The sequence below is a fragment of the Dysidea avara genome, chromosome 7 (assembly GCF_963678975.1).
Source record: "Dysidea avara chromosome 7, odDysAvar1.4, whole genome shotgun sequence".
In the NCBI taxonomy this organism is placed as follows: Eukaryota; Metazoa; Porifera; class Demospongiae; order Dictyoceratida; family Dysideidae; genus Dysidea; species Dysidea avara.
In genome coordinates, this window is record NC_089278.1 from 31,054,650 (window position 1) to 31,079,425 (window position 24,776).

The 24,776-nt window shown below is 36.8% G+C and overlaps 2 protein-coding genes across 2 annotated transcripts in view; one reads left to right on the forward strand and one right to left on the reverse strand.

Annotated features, from left to right (window-relative positions):
- The window catches only part of LOC136261555 (protein unc-93 homolog A-like), a 28,970-nt gene extending 23,968 nt beyond the window's left edge, over positions 1 to 5,002 (forward strand). Inside the window, exon 5 of the mRNA XM_066055570.1 lies at positions 4,700 to 5,002. Coding sequence (XP_065911642.1) covers positions 4,700 to 4,795 — 96 coding nt within the window. The 3' untranslated portion in view covers positions 4,796 to 5,002. The remainder of the gene's footprint in view (positions 1 to 4,699) is intronic.
- Positions 5,003 to 7,827: 2,825 nt separating this feature from the next.
- LOC136261594 (uncharacterized) lies at positions 7,828 to 20,743 on the reverse strand. Its single transcript, XM_066055622.1, has 8 exons — positions 20,422 to 20,743; positions 19,445 to 20,372; positions 14,863 to 15,210; positions 12,022 to 12,587; positions 10,977 to 11,032; positions 10,154 to 10,261; positions 9,760 to 10,103; positions 7,828 to 8,343 (listed from the first exon to the last, which is right to left on the reverse strand). The coding sequence occupies exons 2-8, from the start codon at positions 19,556 to 19,558 to the stop codon at positions 7,957 to 7,959; spliced, it is 1,923 nt and encodes a 640-aa protein (XP_065911694.1). The 5' UTR covers positions 19,559 to 20,372; positions 20,422 to 20,743; the 3' UTR covers positions 7,828 to 7,956.
- Between the last annotated feature and the right edge of the window lie 4,033 nt (positions 20,744 to 24,776).

Genomic DNA, 24,776 nt, shown 5'->3' on the forward strand with positions numbered 1-24,776 from the left:
TCATGTGCATCCACATGCATGCACATCACATTATATTCTAATAACCATCTGTCAGCTAGATACTAGCTTATTATTATTTTCAATTGATAAATTTTTTGGCTTGTTATAAAGTATAGTTGCCTCTAAAAAATTATTGATTTGGCTATATTCTAATAATTTAGTCATGCTAATAGCTGTCAGATTGCCCTATTGAATTACTGATTGTGCTGTTAGAGTATGTCAACCATTTTCTGTGATGTTGCATGCCATTATATGTTCAAAATTATGTCAGCAAGAAACATTGTACTAGGTTTAAATCTACATGAAGGAACTAGTTACTAAGAAATGGTACCTCTCTACTGGCATGTATATTTTAGGATAGGCGCTAGTTGTAGTATACTGAAATATTCTACACATGTTTTATTACAGTGATGTGCCATATGGTAGTTACAGCTGGCAATAGATCAAACATTTTTTCAACATAAATCTAATATTCTGGGAACTCATTAGAATTTGATTATTTGCTCAGCCTTGCATAGTTGTACTTGTACTGTTGCTTTACTATAACTTACAGTACTCTGAATACCAGGTCAGCACTACAGGTTTATTCATATCATATGATCCATCCCTTAACACACTTGACTGCTCTATTAAAGTATATCATTACTGCAGATGCTAGCATTGAACATGGAAGTACTTAATAGCTGTGTCCCACTGCTTACCATATGTGCATAACACCATTTGTCTGTAAATATATTTATGGATTGAAGTTAGCTTGTGTGTTGTTGCCAGGAAACTGCCTCCAGTGTTGTGTTTAAGAACTGCTGTGCGTTTTGTAGCAGGTGCAGTGCACCTAGGGATATATAGTGCCATTAATGTGTGTGATTTATACTGCAATACTACAACGTTCAGGGGAAGTTTACTAGAACTAACAACAAGGAGGTATGGACCTATGTTCCTGCTGTGTGATGAGACCATTTCAATTTTCATGCTATATTATAAGATGGTTTCATACTTGAAGCAAGCTTATAAGCAAATGCAAAGCAATAAATTTTGTTAGCTAGTTGATTCTTAACAGTGTTCATGTTCCTATGTATTATTGTCAATATTGCACTACAGAAATTACACTAAGCTCAGAAAAGGCAGCTCTACTGCTATAATGCCTAACTACAGCAGAATGTGCACTTGATTGCACAAGTTATATTATGTAATTGATGCAGATTTCACAATGGCATGTTTGACACAGCATGCTGTGAGAGTTTCTATCTTGCGAGAACTTGTATTGAGAAGTTTTTACAATATATATACTATATCAAGACAGCCATATGAACTCTCTACTGGGTGACTTGAAATGTAGCTGAACTCTCTACAGGAAGACTTGGTACATAGCTGAACTTTCCACTAATGTAGCTGAACTCTCTACAGAGAGACTTGTAATGTAACTGAACTCTCTGCTGTAATGTAGCTGAATTCTCTGCTGGGTGACTTATAATGTAGTTGAACTCTCTACAGGGAGACTTGTAATGTAGCTGAACTTTCTACAGGGGGAGTTGTATGTAACTGAACTCTGTACAGAGTAACCTGTTTGAGTTGAGCTCTCTACAGGTGACCTACTTGAGGCTGACCTCTTTACAGGGTGATTTGTCTGTAGCTGAACTCTGTATCGGCTAATTATGTTGCTTAATATCGGTTATTGCTAATTTGGTTATCGGTGCAAAACTATTTAGCTAAACTATTCAGTGCTGGACACTGTAAAGAACTAACTAATGTTTTTAGACAAGTGTAATTCAGTAACTGTTTAGGCTACCAGCTTGATTTTTCACCACAAGCCATTGCTTCAGCCAACAGGTGCTTTTGACTATATGCAGTATGTTCAATACACCATCATGGACATACGACTTGTACTGTAGCTAAGCACTGTAATAGAATGCGTAGCTGAATGCTCTAATAGGGTGAATGCACTATTAGAGTATTTTGATTGAGCACTTATTTATTGAAACTGGGTAGGTAACTCAGCTAATATGCCCAAGAAGTACAAGAATCACAGATATATTAGGTAGCTACTAGTGTGTTAATTGATGTGTGTATAGGAGTGTTTGTAAGTTAGTTGTGAACACGTCAAAATGATCCATTTCAATTGGTAATTGATTCCATTCATTTATCGCTCTTGAATAAAAACTCTGCTGATATGCTAAAGTAGATGAACATGGTATAATATAATGTATAAGTATTTCTTGTTGAGGGGAGATAGTAATGTAGGATGTCAAGTGCATAGCATGATGCAGGATTTTGAATAATGTTTGTAGTCGTGTTATAGTGTACTTTTTGAAGAGCATTCCAACCTAAACACCCTATTATATCTCCCATAATCATTAAACACCCATCCTGTAGCTCTGCAGTGAGCTTTTTCTAGTTGCTGGATGTCTCTTACATGGCGGGGGTCCCAGCATATTCCATAGAAGGATATACGTACCATTGTAAACTAATATGCTGTTGCCATGCATGTTTCTGCCCAACCATGCATATATATATAATAAGTTCAGGTCCTGCTGTATCACATTATAACTCAAAGCTTTTAAAGCCAGATTGGTCTTTTCCACTGAAATGCCTTCCTAAGATGATTAATCTGTTTATGTTTCAATTTTTAGCTCATTCTTTTAACAATAAATCACTTTATATTTACAAAACTAGATTGCACTCCTGATGTATGTGGTTGGCATTTTTATTATAACTTGATGGTCTTTATCTTGATTCTTTTCAAACTGTGCTTTATGACGCTTCTGCTTCCCTCTAAATTTGACTAAAGTACATAAGAGTTATGGCAATTTTATATACATGGTGCGAAAAGAAATGAAGAACTTTGAAGCACATAATAATATTTATCTTAGTAATGGCCAGGTGGGTCTAACTCAAATTTGGAATAGAAGGTGCTCCACCCTGAGGAAGTTTCCACAGCAAAATTGGATAATTTCTGTTTAAGTACTATCAAGCTACAGATGTGCCAAAATGACATTTTCTTGGTTTCTGTAAAATTAACACTTGCCTGTCGTGTGCCTGCACTGGCTGTGCTTGACTGCACGACACACAATGTGTGTCTTGATTCTCTATACGTGAAACACCCCACCAAGGATTAGTAGTACCATTGTCTACCAATGGCACTATATATGGCACTATATACCTGCCTACATACATGTATAGTTATCATTACACAACAGCTGGCTTCATACAATTGCCAATTACATACTCTTGCATTGCCATGCCAAAATTATCAGTGTGTAATCCTGATATGGCAATACAATTGGCAATTGTTTATAAGTGGTGTAATGGGTATTTCCTATTTACTATAATGACTTATTTCATTTAAAAGACAACTGTCAATGGGTCTGAATTAGTAGGTATGTCAACATCATTTCAAGCATAGTACTAAGGGTAGGTCTGAGCCAATTATGGCTGTTTTATTAGAGTATATCAGCATATCAACCTTTCCTGACTGCTGTATTAGGTAAGTGACTGCTCAATTAAAGTATTACAATTGAATTATATTGAAGTATGAATAATCAGCCAACGTTGCACATATTCTTGAAATGCAGTACTAAGGTGTAGTGTGTTTATGTTTTGCTGTATTTTTGGTATGCACATTGCGCATTCAATTAAAAATCTTGAAAATTGTCCTACTATGCTAGCATAGTGCATGCTTTTTCTAGCCTCCAGAATAATTGGCGCAAGCCTAACTAAGAGATCTTGAAGGTACATGCATGTATGGCTGGTTACTGAATGCTTTTACCTTGATAGTTTACTGACATGTACAAACTAGTTTGCTTATTTAGCCAGAGATGTGACAACAAGTTGTACTATTGCTGACTACTTTATTAGAGTATTTCAATCAGGTAACTCTTACATGTGCTTGGTATGTAGCCTATTTCTGACTTTTATTGATTTTTTCGTAGTACTCTAATAAAGCACACATTTTTCCTGAGTATTTTTAATAGAATTCACATAATTATGATAGATTATAACAGGATCTATATTTCATTAAATCACAGTTAGGTGTGTGTATATTATGTAAACTCATTTATAAGATTTCTTGGATGTCCTCTGCTATCTCTCTGCTATAATATTATATAGTCAGATCAGTTGTGGGGTTAAGTTTTCGGCACTATTGTAAATTAGTATTTAAAGAAAGTCCTTAGGCTGAAATGGAGCTATTGTTGTATAGAAAGTCAACAGGCTTGTTTTGTTTAGATAAGACAATGTTAGACACCTGATTCGATTTTACATAACGCACAATTACTAAACTGAGCTTTTTGGGTATTCGTATGACTATAATTTCTTCATAGAGATAATTTAGTCATCATAGTGAGTATTTAACTACACTTAAAAAAGAAGTCCTAGCTGTGCTTGTTTGCTCACTGTATTAACTCATGATTGAGCTTTTATATGCTTGTATCATGCTTATGTTCAACTCCTTAGTACAGTAACATCTTGTTATTCTTACATAATTTCCAGATGATCACTATCAAATTTAAATACACATGTGAAATGTGCCAGCAGTTTCCAACATGTGTAGGTGATTAATTCATGTGGCACACGTTGGTTATATACCATGGGCACTCATGCTTTGCCTGATATATATGCACTCGTGCCAACATATAACTAATACGTACATACGCACAGTTATTGAACTACTATTTGTAATTACATGTCTGTCTTTTTTTATTAGAGAACTGATACAACTGTGGAACAAACTGACAATGATTTCATCCTCCTCTACATATACAATAATGAAAGATGTGTATATTATGAAACAACTATATAGACGTATCTTACTTCTCACTGAAATATAGAAGCAATGAAAACTGTACGCACTTAGAGTAGCTCCATAATGCATGCATATTAGTGATGTATTATACATTGTATTGTCTTAAACTAGTCAATGAATCTGTCAAGAGATTTAAAGTGTACTTATATAACTATCAGTATGTATCGTTTCAAAGTATGTATGTGAAAAAATGGGAAGTCTTACATAAAGAATACATGTTTCTAACTAATGTTTTACATGCAGTGTAGCTATACAGCAAAAATTCGAGAGATAAAGTTTTCACTATTAATTTTTTATGGCATTCACTGATCTTAGCTAATCACTGAAAATATGTAACACTCTGTTGTTTCTTGATATAGAGAAAATTTAACCTATGATACTCATAACTATATCCACACATCCACATATATATCTTTTCTAGCTAATAGTAAAAAATTAGGGCCTAATGTATTTTGCGGACTGGACTCATGTACTGAGCTGGAAACAAATCCAGGCATTATCCATCTCTTGCAACACTGGAGACACCACTATCGAGTTACAACTGCTGTTACTGCTCTTCCTTACAAGTTAACAAACTAGCGTGTGCACTAATTTATTAGAATACACTTACGATACACGAGTACTAGCAGTGATAAAGTGTGATAGAGACTATTGTTGTAGCTTAGATGTTTTTCTTTTGTTGCTCCAGTACTTAGCACTAGTACTCAGGTGCCACCTGTAGCTACCCTGCTAAGAATTATTACTGGCTCATCTCTACAACCCTAGCACTAGTGCTAAAGCAATAAAGGAAAAACATCTATGCTACAACAATAGTCTCTACCACGCATTATCACTGCTAGTACTCGTGTATCGTAAGTGTATTCTAATTAATTAGTGCACCGCTAGTTTGTTTACTTGTAAGAAGAGCAGTATCAGCAGTTGTAGCTTGATAGTGGTGTCTCCAGTGTTGCAAGAGATGGATAATGCCTGGATTATTGTTTAAAAGCTGTTTTTAGTTCAGTGCGTGAGTCCAGTCCGCGAAATACATTACGCCAAAAATTAGTACTTCTGAATGGATGATATCGACTTTAACCTTGTGAGCAATTTTTATAAATAGTACTATAATGGAAACATTATCAATAATTTGCATTGGCCTTCTTATAATGTACATGTACACTAATAGAACAGTCCTGTTAATAGGTACTGTAGTTACTGCTCTGTTAGAGTACTGACCATGCTATTAGAGCGTCAACTTTTTCTCTGAGACAGATTTTCACAATTAAACTAGGATCTGTACTAAGGAAAAGTTATTCTGCCTATTACCATATGTTAAAATTGTGCTTAATGCTTCAAACACCTACTATGTTGAAAGTAAGCCAGCATTGCCTGTTCATAGCTCATCAGAAATGAATCAATGTATTTGATAACACTAGATCAGCTTAAAGAAGTATTCTATGACTCTTCCTTACATGAATCATTTTATATACCAGGTTGCATAGTAATTCTGTTTTACCATTACCAAGGAACAAGGTATATATACATAGGCGTATCCAGGATTTCTCCAAAGTGGCTTCCAGATTTTGTAGTGAGTTAATTATAGGTGCAGGGGTCTGGGGGGACAGCCCCAGCTGATGACATTATGCACAGTACATTAAAATGCTTCTAGATTTATGATTTTATGGATACTATAAAGTATTTCTTTACCCCGATCAGTAATTGACTCCAATTCCCCAAATCAATCAATTTAAGAATCTGCTGGGCAGACACTATAATGTATGATTTTTAATGGCTATAACTACTTTATTATGTGTATGATTTGGATGTACAGACTACGCCTCTATCCAAAATTTACAATTATTTGTAAGCTTGGTTCTGTCTCTTAAAGTCCTAAAATTATTATTATATGGTTTATGGCTAATAAGGCATTGAAAATAGTCATCCAACATCAAAATTCTCCATTTGAAATAAAAAATTTAATTGCATTATTCTTTAAATTTTAAGTTACACTTGTACTATTATTATAATACCCATTTTATTATGTTCTGTTTTGAACGTTCTATTAGAGTAGTTTTAATTGCTCTATTAGAGTATGTTAAAAATCTCGATAAAGATTACCCATTTTCTCCCTTAATCCACTTTTGAGGAATTGCTGTACGTTTCCTATTACATTGTAGCTATGTACTGCGGCCCTGCCCTGTACCATTTGTTCTGTGTGTTGGTGCTGCCAAACTATGATAGTTTGTATGGTGTTCCTACTGCAAGCCTACAAGTTAAAATTTCAGAAGGGGTTTCCTGGTTCAGCAAACCTTCCTAAAAATTCCCCTAATATGTACTGTCAATACTGTATGATTAATGAAATGCAATTTGTACAAATTTTTAGAGCTGAATTCAAAATGGCTCAAAAACTAACAAGCACTTTGGAAGTATGTGTGCATAGCATGTAGTGTACCGTAATTCGCTTTATTTTCGTGCAAAAATTTTTCATGATTAAAATTTTCGTGTAAAAATATTTTCGTATGATTTACAAGAATGACTGCTCTATTAGAGTAGTTCGATATTATATAAAAATTTTCGTGCAAGAAATGTTCGTACAAATTTTGCATACGAAAATTATTTTACAACGAAAAAAAGCAAATTACGGTAAATTGCTTGTGTATATGTGCATAGGTGGCGGAAAGGGGGGCTGAATCCCCCCTCGGTCTGCTGAGAGGGGGCTTAGCACCCCTCAGAATGATATCACGCCGAAATTATCCTTCTTGGAGTCAGTGGGGCTGAAAACCGCGATAAAGATCGAGATACTCTAATAGAGCAGTCACTCTAATAAAGCAGTCACAGTATTAGAGCAGTGTGTAGCGAGCTATGTAAGGATTTTTATGTAGTTTATCAGCTATAAATGCATAGCTGGTGAGGTGGGCAGCTATTGTCAGCTGGTTGTGACCTTTTTTTTTTTGGTCTCACCTCACTAAACCAGAGACAATGTAGTACCTCACTTCCATAAGTCTGGGTCAGCCCAGCCCCCCCTCATATCAACTACTTCCTCCACCCCTGTATATGTGTATATATACATTGTCAATAACATACAATACAGTAACATGATGGCAATATATACATCACATGTACACACATAATGCACCATGAAAGGTAATAGACTACATCTACAGTTTTAGTTGTACAATTCTTCATGTTGAGCTAAATACCTTGCTGACTCTATTTGTAAGCTTTTTGATGTCTCTGTACTGCAATACAAAAAGCAAATTGAAAACGTTAATCAGAGCAATGAAACATGTGGATAGTAAATCAAATATAAGAACAGGGAGCAAATGGTCATTGAGTCTTTCTGAATATTCATCACACTCAGGTCGGTCTCCACCAGTAGAACACACGGCAACTCTTGTAACATTTTCAACTGCAGTGTTAATGCTACGTAAAGTGACCACTAAGGCTGTTAATATTAGAAGATTTGTGACAACATAAAACAAGGATAGAATCATCAGTTTAGCTTCTGGAGTGGAATATTTTGCACATAGCACAGAAGATTTCCTTCTCATTTGACCTTTATTATGATTCTATGAAACAATAGATATAGAGTAACTAACATCATTATACACACACCAAAATTTCCTTTTATATACAGTGGAACCTCCATTATATGGACCCCACTTATCCGGATTCTCGGTTACCCAAATTACGGAAATGACTGCATTATTAGAGTAGTGACTGTTCCGTTAGGGTAGTTGATAATACTGATATTTAAAAAAATTTTCTTTATGTTATTTTAAGGTTATTTATACACAGCTACAGAGATACAGACTTTTCAGACTTATAGACCATCCCTGGTCCCAAGGGGTTCAGATAATTCCACTGTACATAGCTATTCAGAACTGACACATGCTGTCATGGTACAGACATAACTACAAATCAAATGAACAGTGATCTGAGGGTTGATTGGCAAGTATAGGGCTAGCTGTCCTTACTTTCACTTCATAAAATATTACTTATGTAGTAAAAACTACACATTACCGTAAATCAGGAAAAATTCGTCATCAAAAAATTTTAGTCGCTGGCTGTATCAACGAAAATTAAAATGACGAATTATTTTTAACTACTATATGGATAATTTGCGCATACAAATATTAACACATAACTAGTTATTCCATCAAAAATTTTTCGTCAATTATGCAAGCAACGATAATATTTAAATTTTTATAGACGAAAATTTTCTACGTCGAAATTTTCCTGATTTACGGTAGCTAATTTATAACTGCATTAGTGCAGAAGCTTACTACAAGTAAGTATTGCATTATGATGCTCAAAGGTTGACAACCAACCAGGATTGGTTTCAAGTTTAAATGTGTACTATACACAGCAATTCAAAATGTTATTAACGAGTTCCTAAAATTATATTTTTGGTTGATAGAAATGAATTACTAATTAACTGGTTGGCTAACCAAGCAACCAACTGATGAGTTCAAGTACAACTTATAATGGTTGTACAGTGGATCCTTGTGTGCAGTGATTCTGACACTGCCTTTGTCTACTAGCTATATAGCTGATTGCATGATTCTAGTTCTCAGGGTATCTAAAATTTAATGAAGCTTCAAACATCTACAGTATATTCTTGCTTCAATGTTTTTCATAGGTCTGTATCTTAGTCCATGCATGACCCAGCACAGTGGATTCTATTAACCAGGACACTTGACAATGAGGACACCTGCATAATCTGGACACTTGGTAGTAGTCTCATATTATTCAATTAGCATGTAAACTGACCTGGAAAATCAGGACGCCCTGATAATCAAGACACTTTTGCGGTCAGTCCCAAGGTGTCCATAGTACACACTGTCAGGTTTCACTGTATATATTTCTGCATGCATGCAATTCATAAAAATGCGCGCACACACACACACACACACACACACACACACACACACACACACACACACACACACACACACACACACACATATGGATTGGAAACATACCTTATGCAGGATCCACAAAGATGTCAATAATATACATATACCAAATGTTGATGCAAGGGCATTTGGTAGTGTGAATGTGTAAAATAGTAAATCAGGATCTGAAACATTGCAAGTTGGTGGAAATCCTGTAAATGTATATCCTGAAGTACTCAGCACAATGATGCTTAGTACAGATGCACATACTATTACAATGAACACTTCAGTTATGTGGGAAATTATCTTAAAATTTGCAGATTGCATCAATTGCTGTGATTTGAATGGGTATGCTACACCGAAAAATAAGTGACTGATATGGCACAACCAAAATCCAATAAAAATGAGACCCCCACCATGTATGACAACTCCTGCAACAAAAGTACATTAATTATGTAAATTAGTTCATACAAGTAGCTACCTTGAATTTTACAAAATGCTGTTGGGTCAGCACTTGCCACAACTAGGCTAGGATGAGAGCACAGTAAACTATCTGTTCCAAACACATAGGGAGATGCCACAAAACATGCTAGAAAAAAAGGATAATATATTTTAACTCACTGCTTTTTTAAAGCTATGAATCACAAGTGTATGATCACAGTACACTCAGTGTATATATTATTAGCTAGTTTTATTGGTATGTGCTGATTACATTAGAATTTATATGAATGTGATTAAGAGATTAGCTAAAGCACTTCATAAATTAATGGATAACCAAACTATAAAACCAATACACTGGTAAATAGATTGATCTTTGGTGTGATATAGCCAAGTCTGGTAGAAGTATTTAGTGGTTTATCTAGAGTTGCTAAGTAACTATTACATCTCTCTCTCTCTTTATAAAATATGTGTCCTTAATTAATTCCTGCTTGTCAACATCCTACTAGTAAACGCACGTAGAATAAGAAATTGGTAAAACAGAAGGTATGAATTTGTCAAGATGAAGAATTGGATAGGAAAAATTCCCTGTACCATTATAAAGCGTACTAATACATTCCTTTTAATTGCATATAAGAGTGAAATTATTACTTGCACTGCAAACTGTGGACCTTGTGCTTTGTTACTTAAATCTGATTACGTTATGTACACTGTACATGTAGCTGCTAAAGATTTAACCTCAATAAGCATACAAGCTTTGTCATCCCTTAACATTCATTGTATAATACTCATCAGTTATTTTGCAGTAACTATACCTAATACCCCATGTAGATCCACAATACAGTTGTCCACAAAATGAAACTTACAAATAATCAGGAATATAATTGTGTAGTAGACCACAAATATTAACGGATGGATGAACCTGCAATATCAGTATGTAATCCATGCTAATAATCTGTCATAATTATAATCAATTACACCTGTTCTGTCCTGTTACACACACACACACGCACATACACACACACACATGCACACACACACACACACACACATGCGCACACGCACACACAACATGCACACGCACACACACACAAAGCCAGCCACAACTATTGCTGCCCAGTGAACCAGCACTGGGATGCCTGCACACTTGAGCCTTGTGCAGGTAAATTCTCATGGGCAGGGTAGGAGGACTGTCCAGGGTCTCATTGAGAGAAGTCGCAGAATCTGAAGTTCCGCAACAACCCCAACACCACTAAATGAGACAAGGACAGTTGGGCATTTGCTTCCCCAGGTACAACACACACACAAATACACATGTACACACATACACATGCACACACACACACACACGCACATACACACTCACACATACTCACACATGCACACACACACACGCACAAACACTCACACTAACACCTCACACACAACTAAAATTGGTTGTGATGAAGTAGCTAGAAATTTTATATACATATATATGTGCTACAGCAAAGAAATTTTTGCATCATATTATACACAACAGTAATATAATAAATTATGTACTGTATACGACAAAAGTTTGGCATGTTAGGCAAACCAGCTTGCAAAGCAGGTTGGCCAACATAAACATTGCCATGCAGCTAATATAGAACAATTAACTGAATAGCTGATTAATGAATAAAGTTTTGGCGATTTCCTTAATTTGTCAAATTTGCCAAACTTTAGCCACTTCAAACTTTCATCATCATTTATGATATCATATACGTATATTGCATACATTTCAGCAACAGCACTTATTTGAATATGCCAAACTCCATTAAACAAACTCTACATTGCAGTCTTAGTTGTAAAGAAACCATAATCTGTCTGCACTATTGCTGAAATGATCCTTGTTCTTACTATATATAACTATAACTTAGCAGATATACAACTTACATTTTCTTTCTATGATAAATACAGGCAAATAAAGTGGTAATTCCACTGATGATAGCAATGCTATGGAATATGATATTCAGCACTCTGTAAACAGTAGTAGCTGCTTCAGTAAATGAGGAAACTTCAGCACATAATGGTTGACAGATGGACCCACACAGCACTCCATAACCATCAGGACATGGTAAAATTGGAGCTCTTGAAAATGAAATGCTTTCAGCATTATTCAAGCTACTACAGTTTAACAATGACTGGTTAAAGAATGTCTCTATTAATCTCCACTCAGAGGCACAGCTACTGTCTCTAACTTGTATACATTCTGTATCCAGACTGATGTTAACCATATCATCATTAATGGCATTACAGAAGAGGGAGACAACAGCTTCACTACATTGCCTGTTTGCTGTGAAAAGGCTGAGGTCATATACTGGCTGTAATACTGCCTGTAATAAGAGATGAAATACTGGTGAAGTATTGTTGATACAATCATTACAACGTCCAAGTGTAATGCAGATTTCAAGTAATGATACACTGGGTGTAGCAGACTGAAATACTTCCACATTTTTAACCTGCAGAATTTTGAATGATATAATTACATTATGTCAAGTCTTTAATAATAGTTATAATTATACATGTACCACTTTCACACCTCAGATCAATGCACATATATCACATATTGCATGCACTGACTCAAAATGTTAACAAGATATACACATTGGGAGCAGTGTGTATATCTCGTTAAGGTAGTGTGTATATCTCGTTAAGGCAGTGCATCTACTAGTGCGTATATCTCGTTAAGGCAGTGCGTATATCTCATTAACAAACAAGAGACATTGCACACCTAATAGGAGTGCACGCTATATCCAGAAATCATTAGATTTCTTTGATGTTATACTGTTATATCTCTCTTCTCTTATATATATATATAGGGAATCAAGCAAGCTGTGACTGTAGGATTCAATTTTAATACACCAACTGTAGTTTGTTTTGTACTTGTGTAAATGTAGTAATTAAAGAAACATAATTAACACTAGTGGTATAACAACTAGAGATTTTGCCAATTAGGTAAGTCTGCATGCTAAAGTAGAACATATTATTTATACCACGGGCACTTGTGCTTTGTCTGTATATACGCACTTGCCCTTGGGCACGTGTGTATATGTCAGGCAAATACCTGTGCCCGTGGTATAACTATTACATACATACATATATTACATATGTGTAGCAATAGAAACAAGTGTTATATACAGGCCACTTCCAATTAGTGCTGAAACGAATAGCAATTTTTACTATTCGAATAGTTGTGAACAAAATGACCGAATATTAGATGATTCTTTAAGCATAAATTTCTGTTCAATAAGTACTGAAACCTTTGCTAGGGAGCAAGGTAAAGCCTGAGAGCTATTCCAATTTCTTCTAAACCAGAATCTTTATGCCACTTTTTCAGAATCTAAAGTTTCAAGACTGGCTTTATCCATCTGATCACAGTGCACAAAGTGCTAAAGAATATTCGAATAGTGTCTTAATGAACCAAATAGTGCCATGCCAACTGAGTAGTCAAATAACCGAATAATTGTTTCAGCACTACTTCCAATACAATGAGAACGATCATAGGTTTGAACTCAGACCTTATGTTTACAGTATTGCATGTTGTTATTTATGTTGTTGGTGTGTTTGGCTCCTGAATTTCACAGTTCTACATCAGTAGATATGCTGCATGAACTAATTCAATTAAAGTCCATTCTTTAGAAAGAGGATCTAGAAAGAGAAGATGAGGTCTCTTACTAGTTTTGTGTTGAAAAGATCAAGGTACTTTAATGGAGCAGTCACACTAGTCAAGTAGCCATATTATAATAAAGCCTTCATATAAACATCCATAATATTGACAGATTTATTGATGTGAGAAGTAACTGCGTTGTTGGGAAAAATTGCATAGGAGTTTGGAATGTCAAACTTTCCACTGAGAAAAAAATATTTATGCTCAGACATTGTAAAATTTTAAATGTAGGCCATTCAATTATGCAAGTTTATACTGCTAGCTGTGGCCAATGGTCTTAAACATGTGGCAGTGTATTTGTCACAGCAGCAAGACAGAAAATAATTGTACACATTGAACACAGAGGTTATTAGGCTAGAAGTAGTTTCTGTGTAAAGACACAGTTTTATTTTGGGTGTATGACAACAGCTAATTTGTGATGTTTTGCATCTACGTAATTCGAGTATTCTTTCCACATAAACTTACAAGTAGACACTGCACTGTACTTCTGATCTGTATATGTCACACTACTCCATACCTGACCTTATACTGCATGTACTACCAACAGTACTTGTTTACTATTATTAATGCTTTACAGCACACAAATGCTGAAGGTCTGTAGGACACCCAGTCCAACAGCCTGTTTAAAGTTGTTATGTAAAGTATGTTTGAAAAGGTGGAGAAAGGAGAAAAAAATTCATGACTGGACTGGGCATGCCTCAAACTCGCAACCATCCGATTAATGCTCGAATGCTTACAGGAGTCTGACAGGCAGTTGGGATGTTTTCTCCTAGTCGATTTCATGGATACGTATCCATACAAACTCTAGAGAGTGACTTATTATCTCAAAGTACCTCATGTGGAACCAAATGGACATTATAGTTTATGGAAAACTTGTGCAAGAGGATACAGCTGGCCATGTTTGAATTATTTTGCATAATTACAGCAATAGGCATAGCCATTGTACAGGGTGGGAGACTATGTAGAGCATTACTTTGAGTACCACAGCTGTCAATATAGATAAGTTACTATGTATGTTTAATTAACCACAGTGAAAATACACACACATTACATTTTCTTCAACTTACGCTGCAAGTCTCAAAGTCAATGCCATCAAGTAGAGAATCTGAATCAGCTGGGAGATCAGTGTAATAAAGAATAGTGGGTATCTGTAAGATTATTATAACTAGAATAATCAACAAAATGAGCAAGACGCGTGAGATAAGAGGGCTATCCACTGATAAGCTCTTGAGTAGTCCAGCCATCCCTTTCTTTTGTTGAGTGGTGTTAGTTGCCAGTTCTGATGCTAATTCTTCACACATGTTAGGTGATGGATTTGTCAATGTTTTGTCATTGTCTAGGTAGTCGGCAACATAAAGCATATCAGTGCTCCTACCTACATCGCTCTTAATCTCTTTCATTTCCATTGCTATTAGCTATAGTAATAAAAGTAATATGCATTACTGGATCAGGATGTATAATTGTATAAGAGGTGCACAGTATTTACACAATGACCACTGATGCCGTGTAGGGCAATAATAGAAGGTGTGAGTGTGCTGTAAAATAAGCAAAACATAATATTATATTGCAACTACCTATTAGCCAAATGTGATAGATATAAATAGCCTCCAGTATTTGCTATAGCCAACTAGTGTATCAGTAAATACAAACTTTGAGAAAGACTACATAGTGTAGGTGTGAAGTGCAATGCTCCATTTTACTATAATCTCCTGTCCTTATATCATTTTGCAGTGCCACAAATGGTCCCCTTGACCACTATATCCCACATCACATGCCTCCATAGATATCTTCACTACAACATAGCTATGATAATTACAATTGAGAACAGCTAGTTAATAACAAATCATTGCTATACTATAGAGAGACCACTGGCTCACAGCTAGTAGCCACAACAATTCTGGTGAACTATATTATGGGTAGACCTCTTTTCACTGACCGGTTGTAGCATGACAGTCATTATCAAGTAACCCCCAGTGGCATGGAAAAATGTGACACAAACCTATGAAAGTCAATTGTAATCCATCAGCAAGCTGGCTTCTACATGTACTGGAACGAGGAAATTTAAAGGAAGTGCTATTCATGGGTTCTTTATATACAAAACTGAATGATGGCCAGACATTTTAATGGATTCTTGTAATTCAACACTTCCTTACAGCCTTTACAGGACTATTTGCTGGCTACTTGACTTGTACATGTTAGCTATCAACAAATATTTAAGATACTACCGGATCTAAGTTGAGTATCACCAAATCAATTTGCCAAAATTAATTGCATAATTCTCAACTGAATCTCAAGGTAAATGCCCAAGTAAGAAGAAAACCTCAACCAGCAGCTAAAGCCATACATATATATTTGCACAAGCAGATGTGAAACTGGCGCTCATGCAGAAATCAGCATGCCTAAGAATACTATCAATTTTCCAACTACCAATGGAGTTATACACGCCTAAGCATTCACCCTACAGGAGGAGTTACTAACAGATTAGCTAAAGAATTGGTAACACCCTAATATAAAAAAGTGGGATGTGTAATTTTACATAGTACCAGCTCAAGCATGACTTGACTTGTATAGGCTACATGATAGCTTGATCACATTACAAGGCAACCTTACGATACTGGAAGCCATGGATTCAATCACGTAGACCGGTTTTGTGTACAGTTTCAGACCATAACTATAGCTACATTGAAACATTTTAACACCAATGGTCAACAGGAAGAATGGTTGCTATATATGAGTAAGCAATTCACTTTGGAGACAGATTGTAGCACCTAAAAGTGTCAAGTTTTATTGCTTCAGTTGAGAAATAACACATCTAAGCACTATTGTATAACACTTCTGTTTTAACAGAGTGCTGCAAATGACTTAGTTATTGGTGGTTTAAAGTTTCAACTTCTATTTGCAAGTAGAAGTGCTACAGTAGTAGATGTATGTGCTATTTATTATTATTATTATTAGCACTTTACAGTGACCAGCATTTCTCAACTGAAGCAATCAAAATGTTACACTTTTAGGTGCTACCATAGCACATCTGTTTTCAAAGTGAATTGCTTATAATAATAACCATAACAGCCACTCTTCCTCCTGCTGTCACCTCCTTTACACCACAACATCTTATAATAGCTATCGCTGAAAAGGATCCGTTAGCTTGGCATAATGTTGTATTGCCTCTAAATGTGTGGGAAAAATTAAATGCATGAAGTTTGCCAATTAAATTAAAACTCTAGCCCTACAGCAGCTATATAGCTTGTTGTCAGTCTGAATGTTACAACCATGTATATGCTACATAAATTCCTGAGAATAAGGTTATCTCCTATATGGTTGTTTAATTTTAAGAATGATCATTTCCTTTCTACAATTACATGTAAGACCATGAAACCGATAGTAGCTACTTCTAAACATAGTTTACAAAAACAATATTACAATTGACTTTGGCAAAATAAAAACAAGTGATTAAGTATGGCAATACTATTATTTTTAGAGACTATACAATTAAATATATCCTAATGTATTGAAAAGATCCAGCAAAGAGCAACACTTGTCAGCTTACAAGATGCTCCTTATACTCTGAACATTACAGATATACATGTATAGCTATCTTCACTGCATAGTTGTCAACTAAGAGATGATATGATATTATACCAGAGACGTATGCCATGAAATGCCTATGACTTTGCCATGAAAAGTTAAATTGCTCCCATGGAATGTACCATGAAAGTCATTTCATGTACACCATGGATATCTATACACACCAGAATTTCATGGCATTTTTCATGGCACTGTCGAGATTTCATGGGTGTAGTATCCATGAAAAGTTAAAATTCGTGGTGATAATCATAGGAATTTTCATGAGTATTTGGCAATTTCATATGCTGTATTTACATAGCTAGCTAGCTGCATGCATGCATATGTTTAACCCCATGCTATATACCATCAGAGTAAGACACATGAGAACAGAGGATGTTAGGAACACTTCTAGTAGCAACACAGTCTACAACTCTGTCTAAATGAATTTATTGGCTATAGGTGGCAAATCAATTGACTCAAATTTGACTGACTTTTGATTTATTACTGAATATGGTGCAGACCTCCATTTGGGATACATAAGCTCAGATACACACAAAAAATATAGCTAGCTAGCAAGCAATAGCTGCATGTATGGGATAGCTAATACTAAAATAGTTAACTATTACCAGTCAACATATATACATAACTATAGCTACTTTAGCCTTTAGGCCAGGCAAAATTGATTACTTGTTTCTCATCCACAGAAATTTGGATTTCCATGTGGGTGGGAGGTCATTTTTCATTAGTAAAGAAACTACTCCAAATCAAGCTGTCTGAAGTTAGCTAAAGCCTTTTAAGACCTAGTACTTACGTTTTATCACTGTTCCTTGCAAGTGACATTTGCTGCGCTGTGAAATGATAGCCAGTCTTCATAGCATCAAAATACGTGTGCATGTGATTGATAACAGCAATAATGAAATTAGAGATGGTGGGGTAAAAAGGAATGCAGGCTGGGTTAAGAAACAATTAACCCAAGTTTGCCTGACCTTTGACGTGCTTCAAATTACCCGTTATACCATATAATTAGCTAGTGTCAACCGTTACTAAGGCCATTCCAAGTAGTAATCCTGTTTCTGGTCCCCTCCTGCATCAGTTTTTGGCTTCCTCTGATTTATGCCGTTGTACGTGAATATTCTATTTAATGCAATGTGAATGCTATAGCTAAATGCCTCTTACTGTTCAGAAGAATTACAAGTAAGTCAGTTGCATGCATTTGCTAGTTGCATTGTGAATTATTTTGATGAAATAACAATGAAAATTAATTATACACCATTGCTCCAAAAACAAGTTTGCTCTAGTTATTGTACACTACAATGTATACATAAATCTGTATAAATTCAGTCATTTTCCTTAATTTAATTGTTCAATCCATGATTGCAACAATCTCTTTATCAGAATCATTGAATCAAATTCCCTGCATGGAATCATTTGTAACAAACTTAAACTGATATAGCTATGTACCTTTGATTATCGCCATGTGCATGAATTTTGTTCATGCTGGTTCTCTAGACATGATATGCCTGTTTGGTAATTCAAAAAAATTGTACACAGTGATGTTGCAATGATGAACTGATATGATATTTGTAGATTGAAGCTGTGTATATAGGTATAGCTTGCAATCCAAAGTATGTGACAAATCACACTGTAAATTAGCTACAACCACCCAAGCTGTATAAAAGGGCTGGCCTTCAAAAGCCTGGGTGAAAAGTTGTGAAATCAAAGGTGGCAATAACGTTGCACTTACCTTTTTATTGCCTGCCCAGCGTTTTATGGATGCACAATACTTTCTATTACTGAGCTAAAATTAAAATCAGTTGACCATGTCAACCTGCAACAGCATGTAAATCGAGCTGGCCGAACCCTTATCCAATTTTTAATTCAGCAAGGACCAGAAACAGGAATACCACTTGGAAAATCTAAAGTTATTCTCCACTATGCGTATTATAGCCAATGCTATTCGTCCAACAGATCATGTGGCGGACGCCATCGATCAGTGTAAGTATCTGGCACCACTGTGCCAACTAGTACTAGCGGTACGTAGCTATACACAGACCACGTAATACTATTTGAATATAAGAAACTCACCAGTGTTGGACGAAGATAACAGTAGCTAGCTAAGCATTTAACGCTGACTCGGTGACGGAGATATTTCTTCCAATGTCTTTGACTATCTGCTGCTAAGGCTTCAGTCGCCAACATCCGTTCTGCAACCTTTAAGAACCATGCACGTGACCAGGGGCGTAGCTATCCAGACGGTGGTGGGGGGAGGCAGGCACCCCCCACAAAACACTCGACATTGTTCATAATTGCACAAAAGGCTAATGACCCAATGATGGGCTAGCCAACATACGGTGTTGTATTATTACAGCTTATGTAACTAGCTACATAACTACTTCATAATCTGGCGGCGCCCGCCCCTTCGCATGGAGTAAGGGTTTGGTTTGCTTAGTATCACCGAGTTGTTCTGGAGGAATTTAATTTGAATATAGTGACGTAACGAAAATGGTCTTAACGGAAGTGCCTCACTCAAAATTGTGGCAGTGATATTGAACTTCCTTCGCCTTTACACAGGCGAAAGTGGATTGGTCTACTTTTATAGAATAGACATGTCTCCCTACCTAGGAAATCAGAGCGTAACCCGGGTTTTTCGCGTATCAAACAAGGCGAAAAGCCCTTCCCGAAACAACACTTTCTTCTTTATTAGCTAACTCCTTTTGTTTCTTTCAGCACTGTTAGGACATTTGATTCCTTCTTCTGACGTATCATAAACAAAAATGTGCTGATTAAACGTGGAGCGTTCTGATTGGTTGCACCAGTTTTTGGTAATCCGGTACAACTCCACTATACTAAGCATACCAGACCCTTACTCTATGCAAAGGGGCGGGCGGCGCCAGACTAACTACTTCATTACTGATTGTTACCAGTTACCACTTATCAATGGAAATATTTTCGTCGAGCATCATCGCACGTGCCACAACTGTACTCCAACAAATTCGTCCACAATCCAGTAGAACTATATTGTGAATATTTTAGTACAAATACAATGTGTCACAGTTACTTACGTCAGCCACAGTCTGTACTGCAGTCCTAGCACACTGGCACAGTATGACGAGCTCACTGACTTCAGCCGGCGAAATTCAAACGCCATGTCGGTATTGGCACGAAATCCCAACTCTATACCTTTCCTGTTAGCAGAATTTGTAAGCTTGTGACAGATCATCTGACTGACTGACAAAGTGAAAAAAATTAAACTGGCATGCCACTACACTGTACGAAGATCCAGTGTGATTAACTCGGCTCGGGAAAATAAAGTTGGTCCATTTAACACTTTATTACTCGACTCTTGCGAAGTCACTTTGAGCGGGTCATCTGTCTAGATTCAAAAAATGCACTATCACGTGAGTAGTGTAGGCTAAATATAGAATTGTGTCTAATATTTTCGTTCTGTGAAGGCATAGTGTCTACACGGGGAACCCCTGGGGATTCGAGCATACCTTATTTTTAGTGCATCGTTTTATTAATTGCTTGTAACGCGAAAGAAATCATCGTATGTGACTGGATTTGACAAAACAAGGCTTCGACGCACAAAGCTTTGTTAGGAGATATGGCGATTTTATAAGGAATCATTGTGTAATAACTTCCCAGTGCCTACAGCTGTGCAAACAAAATTTGCACCAATTGTTCATCTGTTCACTAGCTATCACTGAGTGGGTGTATAATATCACAGATGGTAGTAATAAGGGTGGGAGGGTGGGGGTGGTCTTAATATACGGGTATAAAATAGAGTAAGAAGACGATTGGAATCCAGAGGCCAAGTTTGGGCTCTCCATGGCCCTCAAATTACTCCAAATTGACTGAGAACACTATTGGCGAGCTCTCTGTGAAGTCCCAGCTCACTACACACCATTATCACAAAGCCATGGCCATTTAATGGTGCCAATCTCACACTCGTGGCTTTGACAGGGTCGGAAGAAAGCTGCTACAGAAACCAGACTTGCCAGTGCTGAAGGAAGTACAGTGTGAAATATGATAGTGTATTAGACCAGCAATCCATTTCTGGTAAAATCGTAAGTTTGATTTTGTGTGTGTGGAAGCCTTGTTATATGAAATCCGGTCACGTATTATTATCACCATTCACAAACGAGTTGAATGTTGTGTGCACTCGTGTAGTAGCGCACAAACAGTAATTTGGGATGCGTGTCAGCCGGTTACTGGAAAGCTTGTGACGGAAGTTTTAAAAAACATCACTTAGTGACGGGGGGGCAAATGCCTCCCCCCCTTGGCTACGCCGCTGGATTGGAAGCTCCTTGCTTGACATCAGGAGGTAAACCATTACTAAGAAAGCAATCCCACAATTAATATTTCGTTACTAATGACAACTGAACCCACAATCGATCCTTTGTTATTTCGATGGATCCACTGCTTTGATCACCATAGATGCCGCTAATAAATTGCAAGGGCACATTCAGCAATGGTAAGCTACAAGAGCTTCATTTTAAAACTTGTTCCGTTCTGTGTTTCCGTGGTTTAGCCCCTGATTCCGTTCCGTCGATTAGACCCCACCGAGCCTACGTAGCTATGACCGCTCGGATGTAGCTAGCTAATCGGCGCGAGAAAATTCCCTTATCGTTTTAGACTGCATAATTTTTGCTGGAGATAAAGTCACCTGGGGATTTTTTCAGTTTCTTCACATGTTTCTGACTGCCTGTATTCACAGGCTTACAGGTCCCTAGCTAATGGGATAGCATTCACAGCTTTTATTCAGCACTTTCTTGTCAGCTATATTGCAGAACCATTGACTAAACTTTACAATACCTCTCTACAAATTGGGTGTATTCCCCTGGAATGGAAGCAATGTAATGTCACGCCTGTGCATAAAAGCGGACCTCAACATGATCCTTCAAATTATCAGCCAATCTCTGTTGTTCCATGCAGTCATCAGGCCCTAGAAAAGATTGTTGCAAACCAACTGAATCGGTACTTTGAATCCAATGAACTTTTGAGCCCCCATATTGTCAAGGCAAATCTACAGAACAAATCCTCATTTATGCTGTTGATACTATTGTAAGTGCTCTGGACTGCAGAAAAATTGTGTGCACAGCCTTTTTGGATCTCCGCAAAGCGTTTGATTCTTTGGATCACACCATTTTACCGAATCGCCTTAGTGAGCTGGGTGTGTCTGGGAGTGAACTTGCATGGTTCACAAACTATCTTTCCAATCGTCTCCAATGAGTGAAACTTAATGGTGGTACTTCTTCTTGGACAACTGTAAAGGGTGGGATCCCTCAAGGCAGTGCTCTAGGACCACTTTTGTTCCTTATTTATATTTATGACATGCCTTCTATTGTCAAGTTTGGTAAACTATTACAATTTGCAGATGACACCACACTTACCTGCTCTGGTTCTGACTTTGACTCTGTGAAGATGCAGTTATCCCATGACCTTGCATTGGTTTCTGATTGGATATCTGCTAGTCGTCTGAAACGTAACATCAATAAATCCAGTGTAATGTGGTTTACACCTAAATCATCTCAAAATGTGTCATGCCCCTCCATTATTGTTAATGACAATCAGCTAAAAGAAGTTGACCACCAAAAATATTAATTTAGGAATCATTTTTGATAAGCAGTTATGTTGGGACCATCAAATTAATGATATTATGTAAACGAGTTGCATATCTTCACTTATATCAGAACTCTTTGACATTTTCCATCCTTAAATTACTCACAGAATCACTAATCTTTTCGAAAATAAGTTATGCATTACCAGTGTGGGGTCCTCCTTTGAGGAAGGATCAAATTTCACGTTTACAGCGATTGCAAAATCGTACTGTCCGTATAACTAAATCTTTATGTAAATTTGATCACGTATCTCTACATCGTAGAGAGGCACTGGCTATCTGTACCTGACATCATACAATTACAATCTATTGCTGCTATGTTTCGCTACTACAAACAAAAAGAGACTTTACAATTAGATCCTCCAATTGTCTTTGGTCGTCAGCACTCATACAACACACGCTGTGGTGATTATTTTGCAAATACTTGTAATTCTAAGCTCTCCAGAACTAGGAAATATTTTCGCTGTAGTGCCTCTGCTTATTGGAATTTAATCTATTCAACAGCATCATTTCCTAGTAAATTGACTTGTCCCATCTTGTTACAGGTTTTTGCAATTGAATTCGGCGACTTTGCGATTGAATTCGTCCCGTTTGCAATTGAGTTCGTCGCTTTTGCAATTGAATTCGTCCCGTTTACAATTGAATTCGTCGCTTTTGCAATTGAATTCGTCCCGTTTGCAATTTAATACCATACCTGTTTCACTGCCCATACAAAAGTCTCAATAGTAGCAGTGAAATTTATCCCGTATTTCACTGACAGCAGTGAAAAAGTTGTAATTGCAATTTCATTGGCTAGAATTTATGTTAACAATGTAGCGCCAATTAGTGTCGACGCGTGCTTAGTACATAGTGACAAATTGCGTACATGGCAACGCTAATGCACAGCATGCGTATATGCAGCGAGTATGGTATTAACTGGGAATAGCATGGGTAGCAGTGAAATTTGGGATAAATACCACTCTTGTTGTATTGGAAATGGTAAATTTCACTCGGCTTCGCCTCGTGAAATTTATCCCCATTTCCAATACAACACTCGTGATATTTATCCCAAATTTCACTGCTACCCATGCTATTACTAGTACGAATTCGTCGCTTTTGCAATAGAATTCGTCGCTTTTGCAGTTAAATTCGTCCATAACAAGAATGGCAGCTGGAGCAAACAAGAAAACATGATGTAGCAGCTGCTACAAGAACTTGTTCAAGTACAAAAGTAGTAAACAACTCTTTATAAGGCAATAATTCTTCCTCTACAGCCTCTCCAACAATATTCCAAACTCTACTACGCCATTCGCGATGGGTGTGGTCACTCGCGAGCAAGCTAATTAACTTGTCAGACAGCTATCAACTTCGCGTACTACAAGCTTCAATTACTTTCTAGTGTCTCAAGTGTAACTCTCCAAAGCATAAATAGTTCATCTCTTAATGAACGGGTTGGTTTCTTGGAGCCGTTTTGTTTATGACGAATTGTAATGCAAACGCGACGAATTCTATTGCAAAACCGACTAATTCAACTGCAAAACCGACGAATTCAATTGCAAAACCGACGAATTCAATTGCAAACGGGACGAATCCAATTGCAATACCGACGAATTCAATTGCTAATACCATACCTGTTTCACTACCCATACAAAAGCCCCAATAGTAGCAGTGAAATTTATCCCGTATTTCACTGGTAGCAGTGAAAAAGTTGTAATTGCAATTTCATTGGCTAGAATTTATGTTAACAATGTAGCGCCAATTAGTGTTGACGCGTGTTTAGTACATAGTGACAAATTGCGTACATAGCAACGCTAATGC